The 11,777-nt window shown below is 41.0% G+C and overlaps 2 protein-coding genes across 5 annotated transcripts in view; both read right to left on the bottom strand.

Annotated features, from left to right (window-relative positions):
• Nucleotides 1–85: 85 nt before the first annotated feature.
• prkcsh (protein kinase C substrate 80K-H) lies at nt 86–6,142 on the bottom strand. The gene is made up of 18 exons (XM_035179640.2): nt 6,001–6,142; nt 5,622–5,776; nt 4,916–5,032; nt 4,673–4,768; nt 4,528–4,585; nt 4,245–4,362; nt 3,850–3,979; nt 3,562–3,646; nt 3,187–3,265; nt 2,976–3,059; nt 2,732–2,896; nt 2,548–2,641; nt 2,237–2,306; nt 1,975–2,064; nt 1,818–1,892; nt 1,628–1,727; nt 1,354–1,513; nt 86–281 (listed from the first exon to the last, which is right to left on the bottom strand). The coding sequence occupies exons 2-17, from the start codon at nt 5,719–5,721 to the stop codon at nt 1,367–1,369; spliced, it is 1,608 nt and encodes a 535-aa protein (XP_035035531.2). The 5' UTR covers nt 5,722–5,776; nt 6,001–6,142; the 3' UTR covers nt 86–281; nt 1,354–1,366.
• Nucleotides 6,143–7,100: 958 nt separating this feature from the next.
• The window catches only part of pde4a (phosphodiesterase 4A, cAMP-specific), a 42,426-nt gene continuing 37,749 nt past the window's right edge, over nt 7,101–11,777 (bottom strand). For all 4 annotated transcript variants that reach the window (XM_035179636.2, XM_035179637.2, XM_035179639.2 and 1 more), the window contains 2 exons: nt 11,396–11,578; nt 7,101–11,174 (listed from right to left, as the gene is read on the bottom strand). In XM_035179636.2, coding sequence (XP_035035527.1) covers nt 10,662–11,174; nt 11,396–11,578 — 696 coding nt within the window. In that variant the 3' untranslated portion in view covers nt 7,101–10,661. The remainder of the gene's footprint in view (nt 11,175–11,395; nt 11,579–11,777) is intronic.

Raw genomic sequence — 11,777 nt, 5'->3', positions numbered from 1 at the left:
AAAACTGTATATACCATATTTGGAAGCCACCACTAACATAACACAATAACTATAGGCTCTGATGAATTACAAATGGACAAAGTTGTTTGGAATTTGATAAAAAGTAGTTTATTTCAAAACAATGGAATGACACCCCATTTGACAAATTGGGAAATCAACAAAACATGTAGTGGAAGTTGGAAGTGTAGATGACTATGTGGAATTTCCATAATTTGTTCTGAACTGTTAACCAACAACAAGGTGGTGCCGCTCACAGCAAGGTGTGGTCCCTCAGGAACAACCTGTCCAAAAAAAAAAAAAAAAGCACACGTGTTCATTTCTGTGGCTTGTTTGCTTGAGTCATGACTTTGCAGTTGTTAAATGGGAAGAACAGTTTAGCTGCAATTAATCCCTATAGGTTTATTATGTGAAGAATAAGCATTTACAACAGTGATGGATCCACTTGTGATATTTTGGGGTCAGATAATGTGCTGTATCTGTGCTCTGAATTTATGTTTTTTTAGATTGTCTTGTCCCAGACCCTTTAACCTCTACAATTTAAACTAGTTAAAAAGACCTTCAGTCCTCCTCACTATCATCATCATAAAGATCAGCTTTGTTCAAGTTTACCATAATTCCAAGAAGCCATTAAAAGAAAATCAGCTAAAACGTCAATTTTAAAACATAATAAGTTAAGGTAGCCTTTTTATAATCCTTGTTTATTTCAAGGGAAGCTTCATGTGATATATAATTTGTACAGCAAAAGGGTTGAGTCTCACAGGAATATATCAATAGACACATCACTCCACACAGCATATAGCCAGGGTAATGGTGGGTTCTCTAGAAAGGCAATTTCTATGGTACATGATATATATTGTAAGATATTGGATTATATCAATGCATTAGAGTAAATTGTGGAACAGCTTTCTGTGGTAAAGGATGGATGCAAGACGGCACCAGTAAGGCAAACGCATATGTCACAATATTGTTTACAGTTTCCGGACCCAAAGTGCAGTTTAGTGTGACTCAACCATTCAGTGCATTGTTACAAATTCTTACCATTAATTCATTCTTAATCCTCTGAACTTGACAACTACTCAAATGAAGTAGCCATTACCTTCATCCTGTTGCTGTCCTGCTCTTCTTCTAAAGTGAAGCACAAGGGGTTTCCTTTGCAAACAAACTGACTGTCATTTGTTTGAGTGAGCACCGTGAGGAAATTGAGTTCAGTTCATTGTTAATGAAGTATAATAATGGTCAGAAACATGACTCAATTGAAATCCGAAAGGAGATTGAAAGGGTCCCTGCAGAAATTCATATGTGCCCCATACAATGTGTTATGATGTTATGTCTCACAGTTAAAGATTTACTCACATATCAAATGGACCTAGAGCTCTGTGTGCGGAGGCAGCCCTAAATCCAGGCTCGAAGGCTCTTTGCAGATGGCAGGGCTGATGAACTCCATCAGGTACTCACAGCGACTGGGCTCTGAGGTAGATGTCACAACTGTCTCCTTTCCACATGTTAATTTAACCTAAGGGAGCAAGATCAAACATTTTCTCATGTGTTGTCAGAGGAGAAACAGATATCAGGGAGTAGAAATCAAGCACAGAAAAGATTGTGTCAGGTCTGTCTGACTGAGACTCACCATGGTGGACCTGTTAGGGCCTTGCCAGCATCCTGTTCCTTGTTCATACTTCATCAAAGAATATATGTTATCTTCAGGACCTGCCCATTTTCCCCACAATCTACAGAAAGAAAAGCGAAGTGCAGTCAAGTGTCTCAAGAACACTGCAAATGTATAGAAACAACAGAAACAAGAAGAAACAACATCTTACCCCAGGTTGGTTTCAGATCCACCATACTTGGGCTTCTGGGATACTCTGTTGAACGGACAGAGCCTGTAGATGTACCTGAAAGCAAATGATGGACTTAGACCTTCAGAAGTAGGAACTTACAGAATAAAGACTGCAAAAAGAGCTAGTGTGCACATACTCGCTAGTAGACAACTCATAACACTGGTTGTAGAGATGGGCAAATTCAGCATTGGGTCCAAAGTCAAAGGAAATTTCCTTCTCAAGGTTCCTGGAAACCAAAAGCAAATCCAAAAGGTCATCTTTTTGTGTATTTTACTGACTTTAAATATTAAACACACTGATCAACAAAATAACCCACTATTGCTGTTGACAGTTTGACTGAAAAACACTGATTGCATTATTGGGAAAGAAGCTCAACCACATCCAGGATGGCAACTCACTTGATCTGATCATCCACTTCCCGGAGAGCTCTCTCAGCCTCATCAAAGTCATCCCTGGCTTTCTGAGCAGCTACGAATCAGATACCCAGAATAAATGCTTTTGTATTAAACAAGCAACCGACCATCATTCATATAAAAAGGCAATATAGCTGTTCAATAAATCCCCTTGTTTTATTTATTTTACCAGAATGATATAATGTGTTTGTATGATGGCAGATTAACATTCAAAATCACATCTCTATTTTTTTCCTGGCACTTTACAGCGTGACTCACTCACTCAAAGATGAGGACTGCTTGAGTCATTCACTTACCATCAATAAGGTTTTGCGTTTCTTGGTCGTATGGTGGCATAGCGCCCTCATCGTCGTCATCCTTCTTTTCTGGAGTCGCCACTGTAGGAGGGGCCTGCATATCAAACACAGATGAGAATGACTCACTGAAATGAACTTGGAGTCATCCGGTATTAAGTTTGATAGAGAAAGTCGGTGGGCTTACCTTATAGTCTGCATCCTCTGTGTCGTCATCCTCGTCTTCTTCGTCCTCCTCCTCGTCATCCTCTGGGATGTCGTCTTCAGGGTACTGCTCAGAGTCGTTGTCGGGGACTGGCTCCCTCATCTCCTCCTGTGGAGTCTCCGCTGGTGCTGGTGTGTCTGTGGAGGCCTGTTGGCAAAAGAGTCACACATTAGAGCAGCAGAAGCTTTTACACACGAGTTTAGTGAAATAATTACCAGGTTGTTACCTCTGATATGTATTTTTCTTTGATGCTATTCCAAACAGCCTCAAATCCTACTGGGTCCACTCTGTCCACTCCTCCCAATAACTCCTGAACAAACCAAAGACAAAACTCACATTTGAATCTGTTCAGCTTCTGAATTTGTAAATACTTGTATTTAATAAGTGCACTGGAACAGCAGGGTTTTTTTGGAACACCACAAGAGGAAAACATTTACCTGAGCCTCTTCTTCGGTGAAGGAATCATCTGAATCTGGATTGAGCTCGGGATGGGAAAGAAGCTCAGTCACTGAGATGCTGAGAAACAAAAGTAAATAATTCACTATGTTAGTCAACTCAAGTGTAGATAAGAAAAGCTAACTTTTCAAAGAGCCATAATCTAGTGTCAAGACATTTTTGCTCGGAAAATATAGTGATCTCTCAGTTAAACAAGACAAATTACAATAAAAGGGTTACAGATTTAGAAATTGTGTTTTGTCTTCTATGCACAACTTCATGTTGTTGTTGTTTTGAAAGTTGCCCCACAGCCTCACTACACTATGACTTTTCGCTCATTATGGATGCTAATAATTTTGGAGGCCACTTATACTCACAAGCCATCAGCATCATCATCCAGTTCAAGAAATACAGCAGCTAGTCTTGCCTTGTCCTTCTCCATATTAATGAGAGCTTTTTGTTCTGAAAGAAATATAAGTTAAGTTATCAGTGACTCTTATCACACATGTGATTCTATTGAATATTATGATATGTTTTTTGTTCAGGCAAGAAGTTCTTTCATCTAAATCTAATTTTAAAAAATGTTAGAAAAAAATAGACAATACTATCTGTAACGTGATATTCAGGGCAAACGATAGATGATGTACTTTCATATCTTCATTTACCTTCCCAGGCCTTCAGATGGCGCCCTTTAGCTTCTTTCTCTGGCTCCTCTACAGCCTCCTTTACAGTTCTCATAGCCTCAACCTTCTCTTCCAGATCCTTCTTACTGACCTCAACGTCAACAAGTTTGGCCTGATGAGACAAATTAAAAAAGGTTTTTGAAATACCGTAAAAAAAAAAAAGTAACTTATGAAACAATGTATTGGCATAACCCTATAACAGAGATAACAATTGATTCAAAGACATCTCACAGCTCACAAAGGCAACAATACAAAATAACTGCAGTGTGCCACTAATAAGTCTTGTCAGACGTTACATATTTTGGGACTCTGAAAACTCAATATTTGTTTCTTACTAGCAGATTTCAGATGCATCTAGTGTCTAAATGAGTTCACACCTTCTTATCCTCTAGGCCCCTCTTGGCCTCTTGGATTAGTAGTTGTTTAAGCATAAAACCCTCCTTAGCGATCTCTGCCATCTTCTGCATGCTCTCCTTCTCTTTGCGCCCCATCTCCCTGCAAGATAAAACATGATCTTAAAAAAATGTGTTACACAAACAAACCACTTCACATTGTCTGGAAACTTCATGTATAGCACACGCATAGGCTCTATGAAGAAATCAGGTTAAGACTGTAAAGCACAAAGAAGTTATTAGATATATAATCCAAAAGCATCCCCACCTGCAGGTGTTCTGACAGGCAGCGCCGCTGTTGTACTCGTCTGTTGTGTCACAGCAGTCTGGAGAGAAAACACAGACATTACAAAAAACCCCGACCACACAAAACACTTGAAAAGGAACTAGTCTGCACAGCTTCAAACTCATACCACAGATGCCGTCGTTAATGCGGGATGAGGGGATGAAGGCCGGTTTGAAACCTGCATTGGTGCAGTGGAAGTTGCCGTTGGGACAAGCAGCAGTGCCTGCAATTAAATTGCGATATCAAATATAAAAAACAGCTTTATTATACTGAATAGAAAAAAGACCACCAATACATTTATGAGTCATTGTTTGGTTTAATTCAGTAAACTGAAGTCCAGGAGTATCTCCAGGAGGCAGGATGTACGAACCTGGCTCATCTGAGCCGTCCCGGCAGTCACAGTAGTCATCATTCACTCTGTCAAAGGGAATAGTGCGGGAGCCATCCAGGCAAGTGAACGGTTTGCCCTCTTCATAGAACTGCCGTTCTGTCAAGGAGGGGGAACAAAGGAAATAAGTAAATGCCATGACAGCTACAAAACTGTAGAGCCGAGATTAGGCTTCCATCAGATTTACAGATGAATATTGTAGTTTGGGCTTCCATCGGGATATCACACCTAGTGATGATATCAGAAGCAAGAGGACGTAAATACAATCCTGGTTTAGTACCAAATCATGATCATCCACCAGAAAGGGATCGTAAAATAATGCAGAGTTGTCAGGATAATTGCAGTAAGAAAATAGATTTATGTTCAGATACAAGTGTAGCTTCCAAATATTAAAAAAGAAGAAGAAGAAAAAACAATAGTATTGCCTATAATCACATTGTCTAAATGATAACGCTCTAAACTGCAAACACTTATTTGGCCACACGTGTAATTATTCAGTTACAAGCTACAATAAACATATTTCTGGACTTTCTTGAGGATAATCAGTGTTTGGCCCAACACCAGCAGCACACAGGCTCAAAGAGAGGCTCTATGTCTCTGATGAACTTTGAACTTAAAATATCCAACTAGCCCAAGGGCACCAACACTTTAACTGTGAAGTTACCTCCTGGGTTTTATCAACGCTTACTTGATAGAGGGACACCCCGAGGGCGAAGCACTTCCACCGCAGAGACCCCGACACCCAGCAGCAGGAGGAGGAGGAGGAGGTGGCAGACATGACAGGACATCCTGATGGTTCTGCTCTACACTGGGTCAGATGTTAGCGAGATGCACCGGAACCGCCTGTAAACAACATACATGATGTAGATAAACTCAAGAAAACCCCAGAGACAAACGTAAACATCTGCATTAGTCGCCAGCTTGCTTGACAGAAGGTGATGACTCAGTTGGCGAAGAGCTAGCGGATGAATGCTAACTTCATCCAAAACAACTTCAGCTCCGAGCAAAACACACACCTCAGTAAAATACAAACCACACGTATGTTGTTAAAGTAAAATAAACAATACCTTGAGCGAGCAGGGTTGACGAGGCAGAAAGAGACGAAGACAGCTTCAGTGAGAGGTTCTTTCTCCAGAGGACAAGCTAACGGCTAATCTTACACTGCACCGACACTGCACCGACTTCCGGGTCAACAACGCGCATGCGTACATCCCCAGCCCCCGCCGCTCCGTCTTGTCCCATTCTGATTGGACGACTGGTTGGTTTCGCGCCCGTGATTGGCGGAGAGCGGTGGCACCTGTCTGAAGCGGAGGATTCTGGGTGCAGGTGAGGATGCAGCCATCTCGTGTCAGAGTCAGAGTCTGAACTATTTACACACTGTGAGTAATATCAACAGATTCATTCATAACTTCTAATTAGAAACGTACCATTTGTTCATCAAACGTGCAGGTCAGTGCAAAAACCTAAAGTGTGTGGGGGGAGGGTGCTTTCAAAAATAATGACACGAATTGTTTTAATTTATCATTGAACACCGTGCAATATACAATCAAACAGGAAAACAAATTAACAGAGTCAAATATTCGTTGTAGCTATCAAAGCACCGGCTTCCCTACATACAGTAATGTTGGTCTTCTTCTGTGTATTTAGACTGTTTCATTGTCTCTTCATTAAGTCCCAAATGGACTCCATGATATTGAAACAGGCTCTGAGGGGGCCACACCATCTGCCTTCAGTCATAAACATAGATTATATGTTTGGGATCATTGTTGTGCAGGAGTTCCAGGTGGCACTATGTGATGGATACAAACACCTTTGCACAGTACCTCATTTAAAGATATTCTTTTTTTAAACAATCAGCCATATATGTCTGCAAGCATATCCTAATATGAATGAAGCCATATTTGTTTTTATCCATCTCACAACAGTCTGTGTGCATGTGTACGTCTTACCCAACAGAGGATTAAGACTGAAAGCCAGCTGGGACTTGAAAAGCCCATAAGGACCAAGGGGTGTTGCCTGCAACATCTAGTGAGTAATACACTTTTCTACAGTCAGGAACCCCTGGACTATTGAATGAATAGTATTAATGCAAATAATATATACAAACAATAAAGTAAAATGCTGACGAAGAAATTGTAAAAGCAGCAAACATGACAACGGTGTTGCATTTAATATAAAAATCTTACTTTATTTGTATTTTTAACACACTTTACAGTACTGAACAGTGAAATAAAAGAAAAATATACTGATATACTTTAATAGTTTTATATATAGATGTTTGCTTATTAAATGCATTTATTCACAAAATGACACCTCAGCTCTGTCAAGAGGAAAAAAACTTTCATAAAAATAATATAATAAAAAATAACTTCGACACATTTTACACATTACAGCAAGATCATTTACAAATATTACAATCATTTCATGTTGTTTTTTTCCCTTGAATAATCGTTCTTATTTGTGAACAAACACATGAATTAAAGCCCAGAGATTTATTCTCAGAGGGAGTCAGTCTGCGACAAAGTAAGCTGACAGCAGCCCCGATGGGAACCAGCTAGTTAGGCCACCATGGGACGGACATTGAGGCTCTCAGGCTAGTAATTAAAGTTACTAAGAAACAGAGGTGAAGTCCATAGTCAAATAAGGACACATTTATCTTTTTGAACACGTCACATCGTATGTGACTCCATCGGCCTGCGTTTGACTTTATCAGACAAATAAGTTCAATCTCACTTGGACGTTAAGGAGAGAAGGACTAGTTTGTTTGATTATGCCTCTAGAGAGGGGTCAACGTTGACTGCTGCACAATGAGGGTTTGGGATTTGGCCCAATGGGAGAGAATCAACAAGTGACTGTGCCAATGACCAAACCCAATCACACACTGTCTGCCTCAAAACCTGACGAAATAAAGTGCTGGTACAAAGGGATTCATTTTTTTTAACAATAAATGTGCACAATTTAAAAAAAGTGACAGAATGTTGGAACAGGTGAGCAAAAATAGAACGAATGAAAACGTGAGGATGTGGCCTGCAGTGCTTCAGTGTTTCACTCAACAACCTCAAGTGGTTATTTTTCAATCATTAGGACTTGGATAAATTTATAATTTACAATCCAATATTACATTATGTACAAGAGTGGTAATGCTTATAGCTATTATCGTCATAAACACGTGATTCATTGTCCAGACCATCCACCAGAATGATATAAAAATAAACTGTACACAAACTGTTCAAAGAAAACACTTCCCATGGTTTTCTTTTCATCATTTAAAAAGAATGGCAGCAATCAATCAATTGAATAATTGTCTTAATAAGAAACAATTGCTACAGTATCGTGTTTGTATGGCAATTAAATATTAATGTTTTTATAGCTTATGACAGAACAAGAAGCCACAAAAACAAAGCAACATCGTTAAAAGTAAAAGGCTGATGCATACAGGAATCTTTTTTTATTCTAAGTGACTGCAAGAGTAATCCTGGATTCCCATTCCACCAGTAGAAAGCCTGTGTGGTGGCCCCGCAGCTCTGCTCCATCCTGCGACAGAGCAGGTCAAACACACAGGCTACTGTTGCACCGAGCTGTGGTGTCTTCAGATAAGCTCAGTTTCTGACCTGCAGGAACTTGCTCTTACCCTCTAAAGACCCACACTCATGTTCTTAATAATAATTATTAATAATCTTACCCTGTGAGAAAACAAACACCTAAACAGACTGTGACCTATTTAATCTGTGCTGATCGGACCCTATAAACACCGTTCGACGACATGTGCTGATGCCAGGGAGTGAATGCACACAACACGTATGACAACACCTTCAGCGTCCTGCCACCTCTTTGTGTTACTCACTCGCTTACTCATGACCACACACACAACCAGCCACGCAAACAGACTCACACAAGCCTTAACTCCATCACGTCAGCGAATGAATATCTGGTCAGATTCCAACAAAAGGACGTCCAATATTCATTTTCATCACCTGTAAAACTCCCAATTGCTCATTTTTTCTGCACGCCCCCTAGGTAGCGATAAAGTCGTCATTTTACCATCCTGATAAAAAACAAAACCCAACACATTCTTTATGTTGGCCCAAACACAGAAACAACATTACAACTAATTGGCAGCAATGTTTCCCTTTCCCCTCTGAATGCAATGCTGGATACATCGTGTATAGACACACTGATACTCACAGAAATAAGCATACAGACGTGATATAAATATACTGGGATATCTATTATATATCTTAGAAATCTACATACTCGCAGGTATGAATCCTGCTTCTGACATTAAGGCAAAAAAGCATCAAACATAACAAGGATGTTGAGGGACTGTCAGACCTCCTTTTGGCCGTGTCACGCTTCTTTCCCTGACATTCTGCCTTCAGCGTTCCTTCAAATCACTCCACGCACCGATGTTTCTCATCCTTTACTTTGGCGAGAACTGTTTGAGTATGAGGAGACGTGAACGCACGAGTGCAAGTGGGATGTGGGATGAGCGAGTGAGTGGAGATTTGTTCTGCTGATGAAATAATTCCATATCCCTTCAACATATTAAGCAAGTGTTAAATAGAAAATAGGCAAAAACTTATGCATCGAAGCATCTCATGGCTTATTCTCAGAAAGTAAAAAAAAAATCATTCTAATAAGAAAGAACCATAAGCTGGAAAGAGTCCACTGGGGGCTGTGGTGGTGATGGTAGTGATTGCTCTGCATCTAGAGTTCTGAGTTATTGTATCACCAGAAGAGCAACAAAAGGAAGACTTACAGCGTAAAACATATCACCACAGAAACCGTACGTGTGCGATACACACCACAATACCATGAACAATAAAGAGAGATCTTGAACAAGAGACAATCAAAAATGATAACAAAATCAGACACTCCTGTCCCACAATGCATTGCTTCACGACAGCTCCAATCAGGAAGCTGGTGTTTCAGAAAGGCACAGAGCCATCTTGCACCAGTAGCACTCTCCTCGTAAAGGGGTATGGGACCTGGCGGCCCCTTCGTCGCAGCATCTTCCTTTCCTTCAATTTTTTTTCCTCCTCTCTCCTCTTCCTCCTCCAACTCTGTGGATTTTCTAATTTTTTCTTTCCGACAGAAATGGAAAAAAAAAAAGTCACTTGGACTGTAGCTTTTCTGAGGAGAACAGTTTCTGTTGAGATTCTAACAAACATGAATTACTAATACTGACTGAACACTAGTTAATACTTCGTTAAGAGATGGCTTTTTCCAAAGAGATTCTTTACTGATCAGTGTCCCTCATGTAAATGCACACATACAAACATACAGTCAAGTGTGTGTGTGTGTGTACATATGGACTACATTGTCCCGCATGACAGATGCAGGCACACACACATTGCATTGGTGTGTTCTTTGTGACTCCTGCTCTTGTGTCTCATATGTGCGTATGTCACTTCATGTGTGTTTTATGTGTGTGCATTTCCAGTCCCAGAGTGCTACGCCGTCTTCAGTTGCCCTTCGATAATGCTCCTCTAAATTCCCCTCAGTTCAAAGTTCATCGTGAAAATATGCCGAAGGACTTGTCGCCGCTCCAAATCTACAGTTGCTGTGTAATTAACTTCTCTTTAAGCGATTTTTAATTTTTTCCCTTTTTGAAAAATATATTTAAAGGTCTGTATTGTCATTGCAGTCTTATTTGTTCTTGGTTTGGCCATGGAAAGGATGAACAAGTTAATGTGTGCAAGTGAGGAGGGCGATACAGGAGCAGAACTCATGTATCTTCAGCTTGTGAAGAAGAATCCTCCTCTTCCTCTACAGGACTTGTGTCAGAAAGTCTCTCCTTTTCCGATCTCACCTCCAGATGAGTCTTCAGTTCCTCCTCCTGCTCATCCTCCACCTCCTCTTCATCCATCGCCACCTCGTCTTCTTCTTCTATTATGTCCTCAATTTCCTCCACAGCCATTGTATCTTCCTCTTCTTCTTTTTTATCCTCCTCCTCTGCCTGAATGACCTGCACCACGTGGTTTGGTGTGGGCTTGTCACCCTCGTCTTCCTGATCTGTCTGAGAGCTGTCTTCAAGGGTGAGCTCAAACTGAAATTTGTCCATGCAGGCGTTCAGATCGTTGTCCTGGCCAACAGGAGGTGGCGAGGGGCTTTGTGGGATAGTGCTCTGGTACCAGTCCCTGTTGTCCTCCAGAGTGTCCAAGATGTCCTGGGCATCGGGGTGCACCAGGTCGCCCCATGTCTCCCACAGCGGGTGGACAATGTAGTCGATGAATCCCACCTGAATCAAGAGAAGAAGAGTATGACTGACATATCAACTAAAGCACAGGGGTGTCATTTTCACCTGCTGCAAATCGGCATTAAAATGTATGAGGGTGACTGCTGTGTTCAGAGATGATAGATCACTCTCTGCGCTGGAGTTATCGCCCCACATTCAGCATTAACAGATATCCCGTTGTGTGCAGAATCATTACTGTGCGTGTTTCAGTGCAGATCATTCACCTGGCTCTTTTCCACAGATGCTGTGTGTTTATCGCACATGGGACTGATCTCCATCCCTCGCTCCCTCTCCTTATCTCCCTGCCTGAAGAACTCTTCCATGATTCTCTCCGTCCATTGTCGATACACGGCCAGGGGCTTCGTAGGATTGCTCAGGTCAGCACAGTGCACCATGTTCCTCAAAACCTGCAAAACACACACACTTATAAGCATCATTGTGAACACCCTACACAATCCTGAATTCAGATATGCACGAGGATTATTTTTCTTACGCTGTCCTTACTTGAATAAAATCCAGACCTGTGTTTCTAAAATTAGGAGGCTTAGTCCCCCCCACCTCTCCTCCTGCTCCTTCCTTCAGTTTCCGCTCAAAAATACTGTCGAC

Source organism: Hippoglossus stenolepis, chromosome 16, assembly GCF_022539355.2.
Source record: "Hippoglossus stenolepis isolate QCI-W04-F060 chromosome 16, HSTE1.2, whole genome shotgun sequence".
Taxonomy (NCBI): Eukaryota; Metazoa; Chordata; class Actinopteri; order Pleuronectiformes; family Pleuronectidae; genus Hippoglossus; species Hippoglossus stenolepis.
This window is presented reverse-complemented; position numbering and strand designations above follow the sequence as displayed.

What these genes read in the sequence shown, in the direction of transcription:
- prkcsh (XM_035179640.2), bottom strand. Translation starts at nt 5,721, where the DNA reads ATGTCCTGTCATGTCTGCCACCTCCTCCTCCTCCTCCTGCTGCTGGGT. An exon ending in TCGGGGTGTCCCTCTATCAA is followed by an intron (nt 5,033 to 5,621) that starts GTAAGCGTTGAT and finishes CCTCCTTGACAG; the next exon opens with AACGGCAGTTCTATGAAGAG. An exon ending in GGGGCCTAGAGGATAAGAAG is followed by an intron (nt 3,980 to 4,244) that starts GTGTGAACTCAT and finishes TTGTCTCATCAG; the next exon opens with GCCAAACTTGTTGACGTTGA.